Genomic DNA, 26735 nt, shown 5'->3' with positions numbered 1-26735 from the left:
ATGGGGTGCAACATGTGTGTGGTTCAGAAGCCTGAGGATCAATACAGAGTCATGTTCCAGGTAAGTGTCTCTCTCTCTCTCTCTCTCTCTCTCTCTCAGCATTATTTTGCCGTTCACACTAAGCACTATAACTAGCTATAAAAATATAGTTTTAAAAATCATTATATAGTTACAGTATATAAGTCAAGTGGTAGAGTTCACACCAATTATATAAAAAAATCACACCCGTGTGAAGTGAGTGGTGCAACTCCGTGTGGGGGTCCCCGGAAGTTCCAGACCGACATGAACGTGCCCAGGGTGCCAGCCCGGTTCCGGCAAGCCGCCCCGTGTCCGGAACGGTTGAGAAATGGGTTGAGTTACCGTGTGGGGTCCCTCTACTGTACTGTACTGTCACTGTTTTTTTTCATATTAATTTTAACAGAAACACCACACCCACTTCTTATACACACCCATTGTAACTTCAAACTCTATTTTCATCAGAAATCAGTTAATTGAAAACGTGGTTGGTTCTGGTGACTGACATTGTCCTCCTTGTGTGTAGGAGACCATGTTATTTCAATTACCTTTTTATAATTCGGGGGGGGGGGGGGGGGGGGGGGGGGAGAAAGAAATGTATGATGAAAAAAGGAAAAAAAAGTCTCCTCACGCATTTAGGACAATATCAGTAACCAGAACCAAGGGACGTTTTCTTTTTGGGTTTTTTAAGATTCTTTTTTTTGCGCTACATGGAGGTCTGACTTTGTAGTCCAGGAAGGAAGTGAGACCACATTTTCATGACAGGTTTGTTTTTGGTCATGAACATGGTGTCATGACTAAAATATCTAAAGAAACCATATTACACACATACAGTACAAACCCCAGGAAAGTGTTTCCTAAACATCATTAAAATAAGCTCTGGTTGCAAAAGGGGTGAAGTGGCCCTTTAATCTAACAGTTACAATGGGTTTGTATGATAAAATGTCTGTTAAAATGAATATCAAATATCTAAATACTCTTTCACTAGTAAGAGACCACACCTTCGCTCAAGATTAACAGTTTATTGAAACAGAATGAGATGAATGCGGAGTGGAGTGAGGAACCCAAGGTAGGGCGAGACTCAGGGTGGGGCATAGTCTCTGGAGCTGGCGGTCATCTTTGCTCTACTCGGAATGAGCGGTTGGTCGTCTCTGCTCCGTCACTGCCCCCCCCTGGATTCCTAGAGAATCGAGGCGGAAGGAGGAGGTTGGGCTGGAGGAGGATGACGATTTTGAAGAATAGTGAAAATAACCAATCTACATGTGCAGTACTCACAACCGATGTTTGGTCTGTCGTGGAGCAGAACAAACAACTTGTTTGAGAGATCGCAGGTGTATTTATACTGTGGTGATTGCACTGGGGATTGGCTGGGTGATAATGAAAGGCAGGTGAGTTTGATAAGGAGGAAGGAGTTGTTGATAATGAGGGAGGAGTGGTTAAGCCAAGGTCAAGCGGAAGGAGGTCTCTTCTCCCGAAACTGCGTTGTATAAATACAACTTCCCAAAAAAAGACATCTGGTGTGTTCACTTAATGTCCATGTAGAAAAATACCCCCAAAAAGTGAAATAACCCTTTAATGTGTCCTGCTCTGCAGTGAAGCGTCTTAATGTTGACACATGTTGTCATGGTGTCCTACAGGACGCGTCACGCTGACACACTCATTAAACTCCAACAATGCACGTGTTCACTCCCAACAGCACACTTAAATCCTAAACAAATTACGTGCATCAATTACAGATTTCAAACACAATTATGAAGGCGTCAAGGACAACATCTCTGTCAAAGTGAGATGACTGCTGTGTAATTGCACTATTTAATCAGAACAATGAACATGGCAGATGACAGGGAGTAACAAGATGAAAGCTACTATATTCATTTGGATTTTAGAATGAGTTGGCAACGACCCCCATTGCAAAATGAATGCACAATTATGGGGATTAAAAAAAGAATCGTACACTACAACATGTGATATACAGTACTATATATCTCACCTCTCCTGACATCCTGTCCTACTATCTTATTTGCCAAGTATTCATTTTAATTAACATTTGTAGTACAGCCATTAACCTAAAATCGATGTGGAAATCATGGTCTCTTGAATAATCCTATTAGTTCCTTTATTCAGAATAATTACGAGAAGATGATGCCAATATGGTAATGACAGTCACGGCGATTATAATAATCATAGAATAATTATGATCAAAGGGAGTAGAAAAGAGCTAAATTGCATAAAGCAGGAAGATCATGCTGCCTCGGAGTGATGCAGAACAACACAGTGAAAGAGAGTGAGCAGGGCAGATGTAGGAGGATGGATGGATTGTTATAGCTGGCCCAAAGAGTTATATGGTGGAGAAGGGTTGCCACGGTTACCGCCTCAGCACCCGCGGTCGGTCCACTGGGAACAGTGTGTAGGTGGATAAGATCATGTGTGGATGTATTCAGTGCTTAAGGAAGCCCCCGTAATGGCCGAAATAAACCCTGTGCTAGATCTTCTCCCTTACGACAGCGGAGAGACACTCGCAGGGTTCACCGTTGTGCAGCGAGACATTATTCAGTGTCCATGACACCAGGAGCCTCCGTAATGTTGGAGTCAGTGAGCTTAGCTGCGTCTGGTGCCTGAGGCAGCGCCAAGAGAGAAGACAACACACAGCCAGGGGTATAGTAATGAGTCAAAGAAAGGTTGGGGGGGAGGAGGTTTGGGGGGAGACAGAATATGAAAATGAGGATGGAGTGACTCAGAGACGGAGAAGGCAATTTTTCTGCCGTTTGCTCTCATACTGCCAGAATAATACGATTTCAGCGCTTCATAGAGCAAGGATGAATACATACTATAAAATAAATGGTGCTAAATCACACCCAAAAGTTTTTTGGCTCGCAAAGGGGAACCTCTTGATGCTATATTGTATACTGTAGCACCTATCTTAAAGGTTCTATAGCAGCTAATATAGGGCGGCAGTAGCTCAGGTGGTAGATCGGCCCTCTTGTGAACCGGAACGTTCCCAGTTAGATCCCGGGCTTCCCCAGAAGCACCGCTCGGCACAGCGACTCGCACACCTGAGCTCACTCAGTGGTGGCTCACGTGGCTCAAGACACCTTCAGTCTGTGAAACCTGACCGGTTTTCCAGTCGTACTGTGACATATAAAACAGTAGAGGTGCTTAAACTAAGCTGAAAAACCAGTAGAGAACCTCTAAAGAAGCATACAGGACTTAACAGGTTCTTTGTACAGCAACAGTGCTAACTGTAGTACCTCAACCACCATATGTATGGCATATATGGTAGCTTGAGTGACTTCAGACCTCTGGGGAAAGAGTGCAAGAGAGGGAGGTAAAATGGAGTATACCGTATGTTTGTAGTCTGAGACATGATGGGAGACAGCCAACAGCCCAACAGGGGTTGATTGTTGTGACACCTACTAGTCATATTGTGACTAATTCCATGCGCCCCTCTTCCGTGGCATTGCTCTAGGTTAACATCGCTCCCAGTTCTATCTCCAAAGGCGACGGCGCTTCACGTGCCTCCATGCCCCTCGTGCGACATTGATCTGTGCTCTGGCACCAATGTAGGTTTTGGGTGTTTTATCTTTTTCTACAATAAAATAAATTTACATTATGTCTTCTCCTGATCTTTGAGTGCACAGATCTCATCTGCTTTCTTCAGTTGTTCCGTTGATCCTATCAGCACCATCATTCTACTTTTAATATATATATATATATATATATATTTTTTTTCTTGTTTTACTGTACACTGTAGGACTGTGGCTGTACTGGGCAGACTGTGGCTGTACTGGGCAGAAGCCATGCAGCTCCCAGGTTCTTCTTCTTTTCGTGTCTTTGAAGCTTAGATGACAGTTTCCCATTTCTTTACATAGTCTTTTGCATTATAGCTGAACTCTGCAAGATCTTTAATCTTTAAGCTGCAAGGTTTGGGTAGTAGACGTATGGTCCTCTTCTCCACATTCACAGATGGTTGGGCTGGTTTTGTAACCCCATCTGGCCATACTGTAGCAGCTTTTGATCGCCCCGTTCCTGTTCTCACCGGACAGATGGTGCTTCTGAGCCAGAAGGGAGGTCTTCAGAGGAGGGGATTCCCATGTCAATAGGAGGGGGGTCGTTCTCAAGCTTTGTTGTACATAGCTGGAGTCTGGTTTCTTCCTGAGATGTTGTAAGGGGCTGGACATGGCTGAGGAAGCTTCTCCTTGACTGGGTCGTTGGGCCGGGGGTGAAGGAGGTGGCGTTTATCGCTGGTAGCTTTTGTCATCTCTACTCGGCTGGTGGCTTCCCGTCTCACGTCTGCAGGGGCAATGCCAGCGAGGAGATGCAGGTGTGAATGTGTGTCAATTATGTGACAGTATAAGTCGGGCTGCGGGCATTTCTGAGAGGGAGCGTTTGTGCTCAGCAAACCTACCCTGGATAAATAACGGTTTAAAAACAAAACTCAACTCTCTTCCAAGGTTGCACCGTTGAAAGGTTGTTCTTTTAGAGTAGGTCACTCTAGCAACACAGTTGTTCTGTGATGTCTAGACGGCTGGGGTGTTGATTAGTGATTCTTGGAGGGGGCTGGGCAGGAACTAGCTAGCTTGCAGCGAGCGTGGTCATTCATTAGGGAGGCTCTGTTTTGTACAAAGCTGCTGTGTGTAAGTCCAAGTAGACATGACAGGGTACTGGAACTGGGGGGTACGTTGCACATAGTGTGTTTTCATTAGCCTGCAACCACATATGGCCGAGAGAAAAGACACCAAGCAAATGTAGATACAGAAACCACAGACTGGTTTGCAAGAAGAGACATACCAGAGGTTATATTGCCTGGAACCACTAAGATTGCATGTTGAGTGTGAGCAATTGACTATTAAACTGTAAGCGATATAAAATCACATTTCCATGGTAGAAAATGAAATAAAAATGATTAACATAAAATGATAAAAACTCTGAAGTAAGAGCAGACTCCAGACCCCCCCTTTCTCACAAATAATTAGTGCAGCCATGTAATTCATTCTCTGTTACTATTCACATGTAATGAGGACTTTTCATGCTGTGCAGGTGCTTGATTAAAGCACACAGCATGCACACTTGCACAGTGTGGCATCTTAACCACTTTCAACCTGGCTTCCCTATTTTGGGCATGTGATTATGAGGGAAAATGTACAAAGATTGTACAAACAGACAATATAAGAAATATATATAAGAATATTTTCTTTTAAGTGGTAGAAATGTAATCACAATTCCTTATTCAAAATACTACACATGTGAGGTTTGCTGCTTTGTTCTGCACTGTCCTCTAACAGATACGCTTAATTACAGCTTAAAAGTAGAAACAGCCCATTGAGCGACTGTTTTTATTTTTTTACTAGACAATAAATACGGTCGGTGTTAAACTGCACGTTTGGCCTGTGGTGGGAGTCAGAGTTTATGAGATGTGCACGTTGGGCGTGTACCGCCACCATTCCACACAGCCTGCGTGGAGCATAGGCCTAATGTAAAATGCATGAGTTCCTTTCCTTTGACAAGAGGAACCCACTCTTTCCATACAGACCAGACAGTCTCACGACTCACGTCAAAGCAAAAGCTGTTTAATCAAAATAATCAATTTCATCGGATATGTATAAAAAACAATTAATAAAACAATCATTTTTGACAGAAATTTTTAATTATACATTATATATATATATATATATATATATATATATATTTTACAGAAGTTAAATACAAAAATTAGTAATTTTTGTTATTTTGGTAATAAGCTTAAATGATGAATCACTTCACTTTGGTAGATTATTAAATCCATTCGAATTTCGTGTCGATTTGTTGATATACATGTACAAAATTAAAAACATCATCCAAAAAGGATTTGATTAATTGGAACAGTTGCAGCCCTACATTGTGGTTCATTTGAAGAGCTATGAGTTAAACTGCAGATCCTTCGACTCACAGACCCCTCTAGGCAAGGCATTCCATCTTACACATCATTGCAAAGTCCAAAGTCCTCCATTTGTTTGTGGTTGTTTCTTTTTTCTCCCCTTTCAACACAGAACTGAGTGCAGGGAGACGGTTTCCGTGGCAACTAACGTCGTTAAACAAGCGTAATGTGTTTGTGTTCTCTCCACATTGTCATGAAGATACATGCTGACACGCACACTGTGCAAACAGATGGGAATCAATACAATCTAATGACCCACTGACGCTAAACTGCATGAGTAAAATGCATGATTATGTGTGCACGAGTACGCATGTGTGCTAAATTCAGTACGCCCTATGACAACTTCCCAAATAGTAACAACACTGAAATGTATTGTCCACATATTTAAAGCTACAATCCAGGACTTATGCATGGAGTATGCATCTATTGAGACATTTACAAAGGAAGTTCGACCAAACTTCCTTTCTTCCCCTTCACAAAGGTGAAGGGGGAACTACTCAGTGGGTTAACAAGTTCTGATTCTGGTTTAGTATTGGCCTTCAATGAGTCTCTTTGACAAACCACCACCAAACACTGCTTATGATTCCTAAAATGGAACCCCTGGCTGCCTCACTTCCTGTACTTTTATAGCTGTTCCTGGTACCTATCACTTCCTGGAACTATAATGATCCCTATGATCAAACCTTGTCAACAGAAAATGAATGAGCATATTCAACTAGTGACAACTACACAAAACAAAACATTTGTTTCCATACACTACATTTCAGGGTTAAATATTCAACCACAGTTTTAACCTATAGGCTATACCTTGTTATCACCCAATAGTTTCATTTTCTTTCAATACTCATACCCAGGACAGGAAATACATTTCTTCACACAATTATGTGGCAATGTCACCCTAGAGATTAGAATGCTGTCCCATGAAGACGTTGGTGCCAAGCCTGATTTATAACGAGCAGATCTACCCGGTCGCAACAGATCTGCTATTTTCAGGGCGAGCCAAAATGTGCAGCCATGTATAACTCAGACTTCACATGTCTCAGATGGAGCATATACTGCACAGAATACTCCTTTGTGCGCGTGTGTGTGCATTCGTGTGCACGTGCATATATTGTGCAGTGCCTTGTACAGTAGTGTTAACTCCCATTAATTGTATCACTTGACAGCAACTCATTATCCTTTGAATTATCAGCTCATTACTGTATGTTGTTGGACATAGTGCTGCTGTGTATGTAATGTATACTGTAGCTGTGTGTGTGTGTGTGTGTGTGTGTGCGTGTGTGCGACTGTGCGTGCATCAGTGTTCCAGACCTTCACAGTTGTCAGGTCTTAGAGATGGAGAGGCAGTCATTCCCCATTCATTACATCATGTCAAATGAGTGGTACTGTATGGACTGCCCTATGCACTATATGTGGTACAGTATGCACACATGCTGCAGTAGAGTACAGTATGGAAGCTGTTTAAATTGATAGGGTTATTTCATTTCCCACTGAGGTTTGTTAACTTCATCTATTTCCCTGAATGTTTGAGCCAGTCTTTTAAATCAATACTCTTTGGGCGGCGGCCACACTCTGGATAGTATGTTGACCACATAATTGCGACGTCCCTCCCTGGTTCAGATGCCCTCCCTGGCTAAAAATAGGCCTATAACCGGAAAAAATCTATACTTTTTTATCGTTCTCATAAAATGCCTAATATTGACGACACACCGTGTCAATGTATTTAAAAGTAGGCCGTGATATGAAACAACGTGGGGTTATCGCCGCAGCTCCACTGTGTCTCGGGACTAATTGATTTTTGTGAAGAGGTGAAGGCTGCACCCCTCGGAGCCTGTGAGATGAGAAAAATCAATTACCAAACCAAGTACAATTCAATATGTCGAGGGCATGCCACTCAAAAACACTCCATGGCTGGAAACTACGGGGCATGTGCATGAGCGTGCGTGTGCGCACACGTACAGTACATGCGTGCATACTATTTTCAACAGACTCCAGGCTATATGACTATATCAGGCTGCTGTGTGTGTATTTGTTTACTCTTAAGCCGGAAAACAGACTACAAATGTGGGCTTGTGGATCTGTTATGTTTGGTGTGCGTCTGGCTGAGCATAAATTAGGCATGAGTGTCTGTCCTATTGTCTTATTTATTTTCTTAATCTCTGTCCATTGCATGGTACATACGGTACATAAGAGATTAATTTGCTCTTTAAAAGTACTTCAAATAGAAACTAATTAGGCATAATTAGTCTTAATTATTTCCCATGGGTTTCTGTGTGTGTGTATGTGTGTACATTTCCTTAAAAGCTTTCCTCTCTAGTTTTCCTTGATTCTTTCATGCTTCATTATGCTTTCCTCCCCTCCTTCCTCCATCCCTCCATCTTTCACCGCCCTGTCTCCCCGTTCTCTCTCCTTCGACATCGTCATCTATCGTTCGTTTTCTTCTCTCAGTCCTTTGAACTCTGCCTCTTTCATCTCCACCACTGACCCCCTGCTGTGATCGGATGAACATACATTTGGAGGCTTCAGTTCAGCAGGGAGTTTCCATGCATTTCAAAACCCATTTCACGCAGAAACATACAGTATGTGGGGATGAGAGCCCACGTCCTAATCTCTCACCTATGTAAAGCATTTAAAACTGTGTTTGTGTATGCTATGTAAATGAATTTGCCTTGCCTAACCTAAAGGTAACTATATCATCTTTTTTAGTATTGTGTAGTCAGATGATCATATCTGCCTTCGTAGGCAGAGATCATGGCTACTGTTTTGGAAAATCAATTAGGAATTGTTTAGGCAAATGGAGTCGGATACACTTCACTTTATAGGTTTAATATCGTAGCTGTCGGGTGGAAAGCTGTCCAAAACCGTTTATTTTCCGTTTTCAGGGAATGGAGAAAAGAAATAACCTGTTTTCCTTTAACTACATTGTGGATTCAATGTAGTTATGTTTTATTCTCAAGTTATAGTTAATACTTTTCATTGGTTCAATATAACGCACATTTATCACTGTAAAAACTGTCCAGATATAGTGAAAATAGCCAATCTGCAAACTCACAACACTTTTGTGTAACACTCTTTTACGACAAAGTATCGCATTAATTTATGGAAAAAACATAAAAATGTTAAATATAGAGATATAAGGTTTCTGCAATGATATACAGTATGAGCTCATAGACCTACATTAAACATTCGTACAGTAGTTTTCAGGGGAAAGCAGGGAGAGAGACAACAATTTTCTTCATTTTGTTGAGGAAATACAGAGCCAGATCATTCATAGCATTTCTGAGGATAGAATTCTGGATGAGCAGGACATGTGCAGCATTTTGTACAAAACATGCTACTCCTGAAAACTTTGGAAAGCAATCTTAGCCAATCAGTGTAGTATCTGAGAAATCCAACAGACTCGTCTTGATCACATGACTACAGAGATCATGTGTACCGATTTGCATGAGATTTGGATGAAATCTGTGCGACTAACATAAACCTTTTGCAGAAATCGGCCTCATGGTGGCGCTATAACCGGCAGATGTGGAGGGATGCAGGGAAAATGTCCATTTTTCCATGGCCTCTAGGGAGTGCGCATACATAAGTTGTCGACAGTTATAGGTAAAAACAGGAATTGGCCTGTTATAGCGCCACCGTGAGACTGATTTGGGAAATAAATAGTGGCATGTCGTCCTAGTGGAAATGTGCGTGCATAATTTCATGGAAATTGGACACTGTTTGTGATTTATGGCATTTTGTTCGAAACAGACCAATCATGTGAGCTTTGGAAGCCAATCTTAGCCAACACACACACACACACACACACACACACACACACACACACACACAGTCACACACACACACACACAGCTTGGAGCCTATTCACGACCTTATTCTTTCGTTATGACTCACACTTCATGACCAAAAACTTAATCCAAAATAGCAGGCTCACAAGCTGTGGCAGCTATTTTTGTAGTATGAAGTACTGTGGGGCATTCATTTACGGGGTGGGCACCAACGAAAGAACAGGATAGAGGATAAGTTCCATAAAAAGTGGGAAAAGTGGGATCTACTAGCGATAATGCATGAGGATTTCAATGAATGTATCTTGTAATATGAAAAATGCAGCCTTGTTTTTGTTTTGGTCTTTCTCTTTTTTTCGTATTGTCTTTTTTTTGTTTTTTGTTTTCATCAATAAAAATTAAGTGAAAAAAAATGTATGGGGTGGGGGGGGAACAACATAAAAAGTTGAAATATGGAGATAGGCCTACACGGTTTCTGCCCGACAGTGATGGTATACTGTAAAGTAATAGACCTTGGCATGCAATAGATAGGCTATTAGAGACCTATGTAGGTAGCGCAGGTCATGGTTAATGTGCAGTGCATGCCTCATCAGGTAAGACACACTGGTTGCAATTAACACATAATCATCAGCCTATGAGGTCATCTTCAAAGCAATGCTCTCAGAACATCTCATTGATAATGAATGAGCTCTTTCACTCTTCTCTCTCTCTCTCTCTCTCTCTCTCTCTCTCTCTCTAAAAAATGCACTTCACTACTGGCATGGGAAAACATACAAAGCGTGTCAAATAGTGTCAATTATCCAATCCATTATCCAATCAAATACACACTACACAGTATGTCTCATTGCGACTAAGAAACCATGTGAATTTTAATTTTCTGTTCGAAGGTTATTTTATGCAATGGTTAACTTGGTATAAAGCTTTTAGAAATAACAGCAATGTTTTTCAGGATTTTACAGTCACGTGTCACTTGGTATAAGACTTTCTGGGACAAATAGCAGCAAACGCTCTCTCTCTCTCTCTCTAGCTCTCTCTCTCCCTCTGGGACTGTGTTCAGACCTGTCAGTCATGGCCATTGGGCTTCTCACTAATAGCCTGTATCTCTGCTTCCTCGTGCTGATAGGAATAAACAGATCCTCACTGCTCATGCTGTGGAGATGGGCAACAATAGATGCCTCATGCTTTTAGTATTAGTAAGAATGAGGTAGATAGAGAGGGAGGGAGCATAGCAGCAGAATTAATGCCCTTCTTCGTTGACACGTTGTGATCTTGTAGATCTACTATTTGTTTTTTGGAAATGTTGAAAGTGAAGGTGTAAGTGTATCTGGGTTTAAACCCATTCAGGGAGGGAACCCCCTTTTGTGTTTTAAGCATTATGTTATACTTTAGCTATTGAAAAATAGCAAATCTACAAGCTCATAGCGCGGCACCGAGTGCAAGCAGATCTACAAGCTTGTAGATCTGAAAAATCGTGAAAATGTGATGCAAATCTTTGAATATATATTCTTTCAGAGCGTTTTTAACTCAAATCTTTGCTTCTGGGGGGGACCCTGGAACAACATATTTTCAGATGGGGGTTCATGGCCAAATACAGATAATTCTGGGGGTCCTTGACATGAAAAATAGAAACATACGTTTTTCAGAAAACTGTCAGGATTTAGAATGCACTTGTAGAATCGTCCTCAGGTCTGAATCGGTTAATGAACAGTGAACCAATGAAAAGTAGCCTATTAACAAGAGTTTGCGAATAAATGATATCAAAATTGGAGCAATTGGAACAGGTTGTTTTTCTCCCCATATTCTGAAAAGTACTTGTTTTGGACATATGTAGCTGTCCACCTGACAGCGACGATAGAGAGGATGAGATAGAAAACACAAGAAAAACAAATGAAAACCACGTTGTGATGCCGCGGTGATTTTGTTTTTGTGTTATCTCCCCCCTGCCCCCCCCCCCACTCCCACCAACCCACACACACACACACTCCAGCAGAACACAAACAGCATTAATTCCCCATAACACAAAGGTCATGTAGAGAGAGGAAGTGTCTTATTTGTTGTTGGACTGCAGGAACTCGTTAAAAGAGGTTGGAGAGAGCCGGTGGAGATTTATGAAGGGCCATTAGTGTAAAGGAAGGACAAACAGGGATGGGCTGTAACACATAGGAGCCTGTTTCTGTCTCCTCCAGAGAGGAGGGGCTGGGCGGGAGAGAGAGAGAGAGAGAACTGCTGAGACAGCATGGAGAGAGAGAGAGAGAGAGAGACTATATGTAGAATCTACACAGTCTCTCTACACTATATGGATGAGAGAAAGGATGGAGAAGAGAACAGAGAGCTAAAGAGAGAGAGAGAGGTGGGTAGAGGGTGGGAGAATTGAAAGGCAGATGGCGGGAAATTGTAAATGAAAGTGTAGAAACACCAGAGGGTGTGTCAAGGAAGGCATGGGAATTGTTGCCTTCAGGTAGAAACCTTGTATCTCCATCTGTCAACCTTTTATGCTTTTTTGTCCAATTTCATCATACGCACAAAAGTAGTGAAAATAGCAAATGTATACAAGCTCACAACGCATTGCATGACTCGCATCGTGGCGCGTTGTGAGCTATTTTTGATATTTTAATAGTGAAATTGAGAGTAGCTAAGCGCACAATGACTGCACATACAAGGTTTCCACCTGACAATACAGATGTTTTTTAAGCCGGTGCATGTTTAAATGTTTATGTTTGATCCTTGCTTCTGGTCACATTGAATACGCTTCCTTTTGGTATGTATGGTAATGCATGGTAACCACATTAACAAGGATATATATATATATATATATATATAATGTAGCTAAATCTGGCAAGGTGGTTGGCTACACGGAGAAACATTGATTTGACACACAATTACTGAAGGGAGGACAAGAAAATGGAGCAGGGCGAGGCAGTGTTAGAGGTTGTAAAGATGTGGAGAGCATGCAGACAGCCAAGGTCAGTGTGTAGTGTGTACACCATGAATGCACAACACAATGGCTGTCTGCCTCCATGAGTGTCCACGCATGCACGCACGCACGCACGCACACGCACACGCATGCACATGCACATGCACGCACATACAGTACGTACATTTGTATGACTATACTTGTGAGGACATCAACACTTTAGGGCTGCCTAAAGCCGAGAACACAAGCTGACAACGTGTCGATGTGTTGTCAGCTTGTAGATATGTAGGCTAATCCTAACCATAACCTTTCTAATTGTAAACCTCTCTAAAAATGTTTTTTAATGATAGTGTGCACGCACACACACACACACACACACACACACACACACACACACACACACACACACGTGGCACCACACACACACACACACACACACACACACACACGCTCTCGTGCCTGTAGCTTGTTACAACAACAGTTAGAGCGCTCTGCTTCAACCATCTGTCTCACTAGTGTCTCATAGGAAATCAACTTGGAGTGCGTTTGACACGTTGACGTGCAAACCTAGAAATAATGTGCCGAGTGAACGAATGAGGACAAACCTCTCTATAATATATTCACCCTTGTGTTAATGGAGGTGGTTATCTTTCACCTTTTAGCAGACCGGTTTAACGCAGGTGGCCGTTCTTTCAATTGACCAGCATCAGTAGCAGTGTCACCCTGAGCCAGCACCCCACTGCTTCAAGCAGATTTTCCTCATGACTAATCCCTTATTTTGAACCCTCCCCATTCACCACTCCTATCTCTCTCTCTCTCTCTCTCTCTGATCCAGCCCACACAGGGGGCCACGTCTCACAGAGATATTTAGGAATTGTGTTGTTCAGCTGCGGGATGTAGCGCAGACAAAAAATGTATACAGGCGTTGAGGCGGTAAGCCGGTAACAGGCGATGGTGTGCTGTATGGAAATGTGTGGCCTACATGATGTGGACCATGTCAGCCCCTGTGAAGAGAGAGCTCCAAGTGTAACAGAGGCTATCAATCACGTGGCCTATAGAGTGGACAGAATTATAATTCAAATACAATTCACTGTAATTTTAGAAGGTATGAAAGCTATGCATCTTCCACTGTATCATTGCTTCATTCCTCCCTTTCTCCTCCGTCCGTCTCCCCCTCCTCCCTCCCTCCCTCCCTTTCTCCTCCCTCCCCCCCTCCTCCCTCCGTCCCTTTCTCCTCCCTCCGTCTCCCCCTCCTCCCTCCCCCCTCCCCCTCCCCCTCCTCCCTCCCCCTCCCCCTCCCCCTCCCCCTCCTCTCTCCCTCCCTCCCTTTCTCCTCCCTCCCTCCCTTTCTCCTCCCTCCGTCTCCCCCTCCTCCCTCCCTCCCTCCCTTTCTCCTCCCTCCGTCTCCCCCTCCTCTCTCCCTCCCTCCCTTTCTCCTCCCTCCCTCCCTCCCTTTCTCCTCCCTCCGTCTCCCCCTCCTCCCTCCCTTTCTCCTCCCTCCGTCTCCCCCTCCTCTCTCCACAGAAGGGTCACATCAGTAACATGCTGTCTTTTGATGCTGATGGTCGATTAAAGGTTTCAGTATTTCCTCTCTGTTACTCCGTGTTTCAACCTTTTTAAATGTAGCCGCCTCTTTTCAGAGGTTTTGTGTGCACGGCGGAAGCCGAGCTAATTGGTTGTCTGTTCGAATAGACTTGTCACACAGTTACAGTATATGTCTGTCGAAGTGCATTGTTCTAGCTAGCCTTTAGTTTGTCTGTCTGACTGATCTGTCCTCAGGACACACTTCAGTGTATGCATGTGTGTGTGTGCGTTTGTGTGTATGTGTGTGTGTGTGTGTGTGTGTGTGTGTGAATGGGTGCATGTGTGTGCATGGGTGCGTGTGTATGTGTCATTTCGCAGCCATAGTATCCCCTCGCTGCACTGTGTTTGTGCGTCCCTACCGACTACTAACCCCTGCTGTCTGATGGAAGTGCTGATGTGGTGTCATGTCTCCATCATGTTGTCAACATGTCTTCTTCAGCGATGCACTTAAAGTGTCACCCATAAGTTGAGTCCTCAGATAATCTTTCCCGCCGACCCCATCTAACCTTTGCTGTGGTTGTGTTCCACAGCTCAATGGCAACCCCACGCTGGACATGGGGAACCCCCTTCTGTGCAACGGGCTGAGGAGAGGGGCCCGGCGGAGGGCGCGCCTTGCTGGGGCCCCGGGACTCCCGGTGGCCCCCGTGACCATGGGGGCGGCTGACTGCGTGGACAGCTGCACCCAGACGGACATCAGCTTCCAGCACATGTTGACTCTGGGCAAGACCAGCATGCATCCCTGTGCAGCCCCGCCCCCACCTCATTCACCCCCGTCCCCTCCACTGCCACCCCTACTGCCACCATATCTGCTCAATGAACTGTGAGTGGACAGGGGGAGGGAGAGACATAGAGATACATAGAGAGAGGGCAGGGGGTCATCAATGTGTCCGTGGCAAAGACTTGGTCTTGTCCGTGGAAACTTTCGATTTTCTTTTTTTTTATATTATTATTATAATATTCTTATTTTGACCATAATAGCCTATCCAATTACTGAATGCCAAGTCTCCAGAATATGTATGACACTTATTTACCACAACACTATGGCATATTAGGAGTCTAGTAACTAGTAAAATGTTTTATTTGCATTTTGCAAGGACCCCCTTAAAGTAGAAATCCACACCAAGACACATGTACTGTACCCTGAACCCTCAAATCCTGTCCCAATTACTTGTTGGCCTTTGGGAGTTTGGACTCAACTACTGTATTGTACCAAGCTGCATTTTAGTGTGGGAGGGGTGTGGAAAATGGAGAACAGGGGGCATCTATGAAATGATTCAAGGCCAATTCATGTACAGTATGTTGGGACAGGAGAGAGAGAGAGAGAGAGAATGTATGACTAATGGATCATGCATTATTGTAACATGTAATTATATGGACGTGAATGACCATTGTATTGGGCAGAACTGGAGTTCAGGTTGAAATTTCATGTCCTGTGTGTCTCTGCAGTTTCATAGAGCCAGAATACTATGAACCCAACGACTACTTTGACATCAGCCAGCATGAGGTGGACAGACAGGATGACCTGGAATACGAGGCAAGGAACCCTTCAGTGTTCTACAGTCACATCCAGATACCATATTATAGAGTCTTGGATACGGCGTTGTTGCTGCTGCTGTACACACTAAAGCGATAAGTCAATGCGGCCACCATATTGTCAGTGTCAAGCTGTGGCTCCTAGCCTCCTAATGCCCATGTATGCCCCATGTAACTACTATTTAAGCCAGGAGATCTCTCCACAATTAAAATCACCATAACGCGCCGATTTTTCAACCAATTTTCAAGCGGTTTATTTTGTTACAAATGTCAGACATTTAGTGGTTACTGTGACCACATGCAAAAGCGCCAGCGCTCGCCCAGCAGTCTGCTGTCACCCAGGCGCTTCATTGCCCTCAGGCGTCTTACTGGTGTGTAAATGTGTTGCTGTCTTCCTTCCAGGAGGTGGAGCTCTATAAATCTCGTCAGCAGGATAAACTAGGGTTAACAGTGTGCTACAGAACCGATGACGAGGAAGACTTGGGTATCTATGTTGGAGAGGTGAAGATAACACATACAGTACACATATCAGCTTCAGTCTTATATAATGACATTGTTTGATGTCATAAAAACATTTCCAATGACCTATTTGCCTCTTTTTATAGGTGAACCCAAACAGCATCGCTGCCATGGATGGTCGCATCCGAGAGGGAGACAGAATACTCCAGGTAACATATAGATATAGTGTAGTCCTATCATGTAATAGTGTGGTAGTCCTATAATGTACATCCGATCTCACCCAGCAACCGTTGGCTGGCATGACCAGACCTGTGGTGAAGACAGTTTTTACTTTACTTTATTTGTTTACTTATACGGGACACTGCATATTAATGAATACATATCAATGTAATGTAAATACAATAATAATAATAACTAGACAAAGTGCCAATCGGCACAGGTCTCCACCAGGGCAGGTCAGGTTGTGGCCTCATGGTGGCGCTATAACAGGCTGTTGAGGAAGATTTGGGCCGGAGGTTCGTATTGGAGGGATGCAGGTACAATGTTTTTCCATGTGTGCATACATAAGTTGTATACAGATCGATGCAGTTATAGCTAAAAACAGGAATTGGCCTGTTATAGCGCCACCGTGAGGCTGATTTTGAGGAATAAATTGTGGCATGTCGTCCTCGGCCTAGTGAAAATGTGCGTGTATAATGTAATGGAAATTGCACACTGTGTTTGTGATTTGTGGGGGTTTTTCGAAATGGACGAATCGTGTGAGCTTTGGAAGCCAATCTTAGCCAATCAGGATGGAATATGAGAAATCAAACAAACCTGTCTTGATCACATGACTATGGAGATCATGTGTACCGATTTGCGTGAAATTTGGATAAAATCTGAAGGAGTAATAATAGAAAATGTGTTTTACATATGTCGGCCTCCTGGTGGCGCTATAAAGAGCAGATGTGAAAAATTCCAGGCAAAGGTTTTTCCTTGGCCTCTAGGGAGTTGGCATACAAAGTTATCCACAGATCCGTGCAGTTAGAGGTAAAAACAGTTTTCGGCCAGTTATAGCGCCACCTTGAGGCTGAGTTGAAATTGTTCATGTGGCATTTTGTCCTCGGCCTAGTGGGAATGTGGGTGCACAATTTCACGGAAATCCCGCGATGTGTTCATGATTTGCAGCATTTTGTTTGAAACTGAGCACTCCTGTGAACTTTGGAAGCCAATCTTAGCCAATCAGGATGGAGTCTGAGAAATGTGAAAGACCGGTTTGGTTGAATGGCTGTAGAGAGACTGTGTACCAATTTGCGTGATGTTTGGACAAAATCTGTAGGTGTACTGTGCAAAAACTTGTTTAGCACAAAGCGGCCTCCTGGTGGCGCTATAACAGGCCGTTGTGGAAAGTTTGGGGCAGAGGTTCATCGTTGGCATCCAGGGAGTGTGTGTGCAAAATTTGGCATCGACCGGGTTAACGGTGGCCGAGATTAGCTCCTCACGGACGGACGGACGGACACACACACACACACACGGACGGACACACGGACGGACGGAGTGCAAAACATACTCTCCCCACATGCCTTCGGCCTGGTGGAGACAATAATCCAATTTTTAAAAGAAGAAAAGCTGACTTAGAATACCTTATATTACATTATGCAGGGAAAACAAAGCATAATACATTATAAATACAACAGAGGTACGAAACAGGTGCAAAAGGTGCAAAGTATATCTACTTAAACCCATTTTGGGCGGGAACCCCTTTTGGTGTTAGCATTATTATTGAAAAATAGAAGATCTACAAGCTCATAGCGCGCGCTACGAACTTGTAGGTCTGCTAATTTAGAAAAATCGAAGAACGACTGACATAGAAACATAGCTTTTTCAGAATACTGTCAGGATGTAGAAGACATTTTTTTAATCTGATCTCAGGTCAAAATGGGTTAAGGCTAAGAGTAAATAACAACAACAAGCAACAATATGGCAACATGGACATGGCTGTCGCCAGGGCTATTGAGCAGCTGCAGTCACAGCCCACATCAGCAGCCGGCCTTCTCAACTCAGCGTTGGAATGGGAGCTGCCAGTCGACATGCAGGCCAAGCAAGCAACTCAAGTTTCCAGACCACGTCACAACAACGTCCTTGAGGCCAGACGTGTTTTCATCCGTTTCTTCAAGGATGGTGCTACTGACAGAACTGACAGTTCCTTGGGAGGAGTGCATAGAGGATGCGAACAAACGGAAGCGGTCCAAGTATACCAGGAGCTGGTGGAGCAATGCCAAAGAAGAGGCTGGAAGGCATTCTGAAGTGGGGGGTAGAGGCTTTGCTGGCCGTGCACTGTGCAAGGTGTGTACAGTACACGTTACTTGGCATCACAGGTCGCAAAGTGACAAGCCATCAAATCCACTGCAGAGAGATAGCCTCCAGATGGCTTTGGATCAGGAGGAGCGATCAGTGGGCCAATGATGCTGGGACACAAGCCAGGGTCTGATCAACTCTGCCTGCTGGGTCATCTGAGGAAGGTGTATGATGTTGAAAGACCCCGAAACGCCTGATGATCTAAGGAACATCACTGAGGGTGTGAGCAGCAGAGTGAATCTTTTATTCACGAGTGGAAAGAAAAAGTTGAAAGAGAATAATAAAAAGACATTAAAACAGAATTAGAATTAGATCTTTCACAGGAACATTTTAAAGTCTGAATGATATTTGTAGGTGATAACTTGGAATGGAAATAACTATTTTACAGTGACATCTGACAATAAAGTATACTGTAGCTTCTGATTCATCATCACCACCATCTGTTTAAAGTCCACTTTCCAGGAAGGCACCGCTGGTACTGATTTCTGATGACTTTCTCTGACAGATCAACGGTATGGACATCCAGAATAGGAAGGAAGCCGTGGCCATTCTCACCAGAGAGGACAGCACCAACATCTCTCTGCTCCTCGCTCGGCCCGAAATAGAGGTGAGAGACACAACGCCGGACACGTCACCCTTCTTATCTACTCAGGTTCACTGCCACACGCTGTCATTATGCTGCTTTGGGGATGCTCTCCTTCCAATTTGTCCAAGACCAATACAACAAACATACTCTACGTAACCATTGAGAGTTTTTAACATTTTTGGCGACATGAGTATCAGCAATTATGCAGCCGGTGTGTCCCAAACAACGTAACAGAAATGTGGGCTGTATTTTGCGTGTCTTAAGTACCAGGTCTTATTACTTAACTTAAGAACTTAAGATTCCAGGTATGCCACACCCATGTCATTTTGGCTTGACTTGGCATCATTTGACACTTGTTGCACAAAGCATATTAACCTAAAGGCTTGAATTAGCCGGTGTCTCACACCAAAACCCACCAAATTTGCTATTTCCAGTGCGTGACACCGCCGTCTAGCTAATCATACTTAAGCGAAGGGTCAGCATGCACTTTTACGCATCAAAACACAGGGACCAGACCACAGGGATACACAGAAAACTGTGTCAGTGTTTGCACCGTGGAATTAAATGGCTGCCTGAGGCCCCCTCTGTTACCTACTTTACTTGTGTATGCAGACAGGAAAGGTGAGACGCACACAAACACAGCAAGAGAACAGAACAGACCATATGGAACGGAGCCAGGAGAACAGATAGAGATAGAGAGACCGTTGGAAGGCGAGGGGAATTGGAGAATGTTTTTCCCTGAAGGTCGCAAACCCGACTGGCGACCGCACAACACAACGCAATACACACCTCTGCAAAAGCCCTGTTAACACTCACTTTAAATGCAGCGCCAGATGGGTTGTCAGTGACTGCAAACTCGGTCTTTCACATATACTTAACACACTTACAGACATGCACGCACGCACCAATATGCGCATGTGCGCATTTGGAATGCACAAATCTGTATGCCAGCCACATTTGTGCAGAAGGAGCCAGAGGGCAGATTTAAGAGGCAGTCATTAAAATGTGATTCTCAGACAAAGACACACATGCACACGCACACGCACACGCACACGCACACGCACACGCACACGCACACACACACACACACACACACACACACACACACACACACACACACACACACACACACACACACACACACACACACACACACCACTTTCACTTTAAATAATGCCCTTGTACTATTACAGTATCTGGGGAGATTTATCTGTATTCAATTTATGATATGCATGAGCCTGCTGTATGTCATGCATATCCACATTTGGCAAAATCACCGTCTCTTTTCATTTACATCTGTAAAGTACATTTACTCAGTCTCAAGTACTATTATTTTAAGTAGAGATGTCCCGATACTGTATCGGTATCGGATCGGCCCTCATTTGGTCATAACGGGTGATATCGTTATCGGGGAATATGCCAGTCTAACCACCGATCCGACACAGGGTTAAGGGGTTGACACTATAGCAGGTAATTAAAATGTTGGGGCATGTGGAGTTTGCTTTGGAGTTGCCCAAACTGCAAGTGCACATTTGTGTGAGGAGTCTGCTATAAACACAACAGATATATAGCTAGATAGCTATAAACACTATTCCCGGTCGGTGGACTTCTAAATAAGATATTTTTTAAATTATAAATATTATTCTAGAGCTGGTATCTGTATTCTGTATCGGCTCACAGAAACACAGAAATTGAAATTGTGGCTCACAGAAACACAGAAATTGTGGTATCGAGATCGGATCGGAAACGGGACATCCCTAATTTTAAAGTATATATTTTTTTTTTACTTAACTGGAATAAAGTTTAAAAAAATGCGCGTGCATGTATATGAACAAACCTATAACAAAGGCCTATTTAGGCTACACATGACATTGGCAAGGCGCCGATATCAAAACAAAATATATAAATTATAGCCAGGGCCGGATTAACCCCCATGAGTGCCCCTGTGCAGATCACTTTTAATGCCCCCCCCCCCCCCCCCCCAACACATAGAACACAATAAAGAATAGGCAAATAGTACAACTTCACTGGAATAAAACTGGCAACCATTGCAATAAATTACATTGGTTTTCTTTTTTTGACCACTAAAATGCATTTCAGAAATGGCTTAAATAGCTCATTTACTGTACAAGCCCACATGTTGCATTGCTACACATCCTGAGCCTGTAGATAAGCCATTTTCACTATTTATTTAATTTGTACAAATAATTATCACATGCCATAAATAGGGACACCAGGTTGAAAGTTGTTAAAGGGGGTGGATAGTCTGAAAAATATAACATTTTCAGCAACAGTTGGCACAGCACAGCTCAGCCTGGGCCGGCCGTGAGAACACAATATACTCAGTGCAATAATAATAGTGAGGCAATAATCACATCAATATAGGCCTATAATGTTAGCTATGTTAGGGCTATGGACCAGAGCTAGCCTATAGTGTAACATTAATTATCCTGAACCAGGATCGAACCCAGTACAATTAATGACATGAATGAAAACAGAATATGATTGGATTTTTATTTGATCACTAAGCCCTATTATCCAAAAGGCGAGCTGACAGCGCAGCACTTGGGCTCGGCGACCCCGGGTGTTGTAGTATGTCATCATTCATCATATAGATCCCTCCCCGTCAGAATCTAATATCTAACATTAAATTGCAGCAGCATTCAGCAGTTCAGTTGGCACGGCGGCCATAGTAATTAGTAAATACTATATTATTTCTCACTGCAATAGTGACTATTAGAGAAATAATATAGACTAGTTAAATAGTAGATGCTTTACCTTAAACCCCAAATGTGCTCTTGCGCTCCGGGGTAGTTAATTCGCTCGTCATGGCATTTACTGTATATCCAACGTGTGTTACTTGTCCAAAATGTCATTATGTACGTGAGGGTAATAACGGTAGTCGCCTGGCTCATGGCTGCAGGTGCAGGGGTCGTGGCCGCCCGCGTGCAGGTAGACTCGAGCTCGGCCCCGGCTGAACACTGCTGCTGCTGTTGTTATTTTTAATTATTGTCCTCCTCCTCCTCCTCCTCCGACAACTTCTCAACGTTAGCACTCCCCTGCTGAACACTCATGAAGGGTTCATGAACTAGACTTGGTTTGGGCTTGGACCCACCAAAGAAATCACTCATTCTCTTCTGAGTCATATGTTGACAACAACAACATACAACACACAGGCTGACCGGAGAAATTCAAATCCGTGCGTAAAGGTAACCGGAAATAGCGTCAGCAGCAGAGCAGAGAAGCAAACCAAAAACAAAGTGTAGTTTAACTAGAATACTATTTATTTTATCCTCCAACCAGTCCACTTTTTATTTATATAAATAATAACGTGACATTTATATTATTCATATATATATATATTAATTTCCTTTTTTCTTTCCCCCCCTCCTGTTCGAGGGGGGGATGTGCCTGGGGGGAGGGGGTGCTTCAGCGGCTGCCACGCCTCGTGGGCTTGTAGCTCTAAGCTCTATAGTTATGTCCAGTGTGCACTGTGCAAGAGTAGGCTACGAGACAAGGTAATGGCAGCATCATTAGAGAGAACGATATGAGCAGATTAAAGGCTTCATCTGCTGTCAGGGGAGAGAGAGGTGGACAGAGAGAGGGAGAGAGAAGGAAGGAAGGAAGCTGCTCGAATAAGAATGAAGATGAAGATAATCAATGTTCTCATCTCACGGTCTGAGAGCAATTCACATCAGAATCAAATAAATTAGACGAGATCAATTCCACTGAGAAAAGGGAGGAATGTTTACCAAATTAATCCCGAGCATTTGCATTAAATTTTGATCAGCTTCTCCCAGGGGCATGGAAAAAAGACCCAACAACATGGACTGTTGTTCAGGAACTCTGCAAAGATCATTTTTGAAACCTCTCAACTGCAACAACAAAAAGAAAAATACTAAACAGACAATTAAAATTATTTATGCTTGGAGAAACAAAAAGTCCTGTCATTGTAAACAAACTAGTCTCAGTAGTCTGTTTAGTGTTTATCCGAGTTCACTTTCCAGACAGACCAGTCCTACAGCAAAATGTCTCACACTGCTATAGCTCCATCTAGTGGCATGAATCAATACTGTCTTTATACTACAGCACTCAAGGTCGTCCTCAGACGAGCCGTCTGTCATCCACAGTACATCCACATATGTTAATGTGGGACGTCCTTGTGACCGGTGCCCGTGTGTTGGTTGGTTCCCACAGCACTAGTTTGCTGGCTGGCAGCTCTTGGTGTCTTTGGCAGTGTCCTGCTAGTCTCATTCTCCTGGCTGTTCTTTTCTGGCTCACCCTTGGCATTCCATCATACAGTTTTGTGTTGGTAACATGTGTGCTCTTACTGATGTTGAGTGCTGCACGCAGCATTCTGGTGTAGCACCCATCGAGAGACTTCTGCAGGGTTGGCTTCAGGGTCCAGCATTCACTGCCGTATAGGAGAACAGACTCTACCGTTGTGTAGAAGAAGCTGAGTTTGGTTTGACGCAGCACCATAACATAACCACTTAAACCTTATACTCTATTATTGACCGGAGTCCCCCAGGGGTTTGTACTTGGTCCCCTTCCAGCCGACTATTATTTTTATTGTAGATTGGCTATTATTTTTCGTAGATTGGCTATTTTCATTGTATGTTCGCCTATGATGACATAACCAGAATAGGGATGCTATAGGCCGGGCTATGTGGTTAATCATGTCTGTTTGCTCTTCATTCAACAGTTTCCTTTCTATCTTCTAACATCACTTTCCTCTGTCTCTCCTTTGTCCCTGGAACGGAACGCCTGCCTCCACACCCCACCATCACCATGTGACCCCGGGTCAGAACGACAACCAGCTGGACCCTGACGAGCTGGAACTGGAGTCACTGGACAACGGCGTCCATCATCTCCCAAGCGCCCACATGCTGAGGAACGCCACCTCCCCCTCCTCCATCCCGGCCACCGGATCAGGGGGTGGCGGCGGGGTGGGCGGCGTCCGCGGGCGTCCCCTGAACGGAGACTCCTCGAACCTGCTGCAGACGGTGCTGAGCAACAGCCAGGAGCTGGACAGCGGCGTGGGCCGCACGGACGAGAGCACGCGCTATGAGGAGTCCTCAGAACACGACCTCCTGGGAGATGACCACACCACCGCCTCCAACACCAACGCTACCAACACGCCCGGCAGCATGCGCAGGTATAGGCCAGTTGCAATTATTACATCATTGTCTAAACAGGATTATTTTACATTTTTACATAATCATCAGAATTGTTTCTACTGAAGATTTTTCATGAATCATACATTTTCTAAATGTTGCCAAAATCGAGGAAATAGTAGATCTATAAGCTCATCGCAACATGTTGTGAGCTTTCCACTCAATTTAAAATGTGATTAATGTGACGTCCTTGTGCACAGGTTCCTGTCCTCGGGACGCGGGGCGGACACCCCACCCCTGCTGCACTCCCGGGACCTCCAGTTCAGCACAGACTCCCTTCTGGGGCTGGAGTGTGTGGTGGGGGGTGGTGGTGGTGGCGAGGGGCTGGACCGAGGGGAGAGGGGCTGCTACACCACGGCAGCAGACCCCGTGAGGATGATGATGATGCCGGGGCTGACCGAGGAGGAGTGCGAGCGCTACCGGGAGCTCCTGGAGATCAAGTGCTACTACGAGAAGAACAGCCACGCGCTGCTGCTCCTGGCGGGACAGGGAGAGGGGGAAGGAGGGGGCGTGCCGCCGCTGGACGTCAACAGGAACGAGAGCCTGATGCAGCACGAGATGGCGCTCCTGGAGGAGGAGCTGCGCCACCTGGAGTTCAAGTGCCGCAACATCCTGAGGGCCCAGAAGATGCAGCAGCTGAGGGAGCGCTGTCTGAAGGCCTGGCCTCTGGAGGAGGAGGGGGGCGGGGCCGCCGCCGGGGTAGGAGGAGGAGGAGCCGGCCGTTTGGCCAGTGAGGAGTCCTGTCACCACGCGCTGTCAGACATCAACGAGCTCCCGGAGAGGGAGCGCTCGGACAAGGACAGCACCAGTGCCTATAACACTGGAGGGGAGAGCTGCCGCAGCACTCCCCTGGTCAACGAGCAGCACCCCTCGCCCTCCACCCAGAGCCTGGACGGGGCCGAGTCGCTCCCCTCCGCCACCCTGCGGCTCCCGGCGTCCAGTCGGCACAAAGAGAGGGGAAGCAGGGGGGACAAGGCCAACCTCAACCAGCTCTACTCTCCCAACGCACACAGGAGAGGGGCGGAGGGCGCCAAGACCTCTAGCCCCGGCACAAAATTCCGTTCGCTGTCACGGGACCCAGGGGCCAGGAGGGCCTCAGATGGGGGGGCGCGGCGAAACCCCAAGGCTAACGGGACGGCGGAGCGGACGGGAGGGGGACGCAGTGCGGAGAACAGCCCTTACTTGTCCCGTCGTCAGATGGACACCAAGCTGCCTCAGCGCTACCAGAGCTGCATGCAGTTGAGGTCACCCTCCCCCTATGACGGTCTGTTGACACCCAGGGACCCGGCCAGGGAGGGGATCCTGCTCAGCGGAGACGATGGCAGCCCCATGAGCCTGGGCAGCACGTGTAAAGACGTCCCCCAGGGCCCGGCGCTACCCGTACCCCCTCCTCCCCTCCTGCCCGGCTCGCCCGCCCGCATGGAGTGGAAGGTGAAGATCCGGAGTGACGGCTCGCGTTACGTGGCCAAGCGGCCCGTGCGTGACCGCCTCCTGAAGGCGCGCGCCATGAAGATCCGGGAGGAGCGCAGCGGCACCACGACGGACGATGACGCCGTGAGCGAGATGAAGATGGGCCGCTACTGGAGCAAGGAGGAGCGCAAGCAGCAGCTGCTGCGTGCCCGCGAGCAGCGGCGCCGCCGCGAGTTCATGGTGCAGAGCCGCCTGGACTGCCTGAGAGAGCGGGAGAGCAGGGAGCAGGGCAGCAGCGCCGCCACGGGGCAGCAGGGGCCGACCATCCTGGAGCTCTGCCACCGGCGAAGCATGAAGAAGCGCAGCCGGCGGATACTGGACAACTGGATCACCATCCAGGAGCTGCTGGCCCATGGTAGCAGGTCCGCTGACGGGAAGAAGGTCTACAATCCCCTGCTGTCCGTCACCACAGTCTGAGCGTAGGGAGAGGAGAGAGAGAGGTGTTTTCCTTTAAGACAGTCTCAACCTTTTTCATTTGAAGGACCCCCAGCTTAATATGCATTAGGTCCCCCATTTGATACGATTTGTTTTTTATCTCTGGGACCACAATCTGTGTTCATTCAACTCTGAGAGTGTACAAATGGAACGGTTAAATTTGTATACTCTCAGTGACAAATCCACAAGAATCCATTTTGACGCCCTGGTGGTCCCCAGACCTGAGGTTGAGAACCGGCGATTTAAGCAGATAGGCCTACTTGTACATGTGTTTTGATCCAGATCATGATCAATGCACCAGAGGCAGAGACTCACAAACAGGCAGGGAGCAGGATTTGCAGGAGGATATTAGCATGTTGAATGGATCAGTTATTCAAGGGGAAGAACACCCAGGAGGCTGCGGCAAACGCAAATTAATATACCACCATCTGTGATCTACCGCTGTACATGAAGCAGAGGATATGCTGCTGTTTAATAAACCTGAATTATACTCGATCACATGAAGGTGTCCCCTGTCTGTCAGGGT

General features: G+C 45.3%; 1 protein-coding gene across 1 annotated transcript; it reads left to right on the top strand.

The window, feature by feature from the left end:
- LOC310861466 (PDZ domain-containing protein 4-like) lies at positions 1-26259 on the top strand (the record flags this gene model as incomplete). The annotated part of the gene is made up of 9 exons (XM_083768911.1): positions 1-60; positions 14153-14230; positions 14743-15032; positions 15659-15746; positions 16148-16246; positions 16351-16413; positions 19047-19148; positions 23936-24285; positions 24505-26259. The coding sequence occupies 9 exons, from the start codon at positions 1-3 to the stop codon at positions 26189-26191; spliced, it is 2817 nt and encodes a 938-aa protein (XP_083625037.1). The 3' UTR covers positions 26192-26259.
- Between the last annotated feature and the right edge of the window lie 476 nt (positions 26260-26735).

Source organism: Protomyctophum parallelum (genome assembly GCF_964188405.1).
Source record: "Protomyctophum parallelum genome assembly, chromosome: 7".
NCBI lineage: Eukaryota > Metazoa > Chordata > Actinopteri > Myctophiformes > Myctophidae > Protomyctophum > Protomyctophum parallelum.
This window is presented reverse-complemented; position numbering and strand designations above follow the sequence as displayed.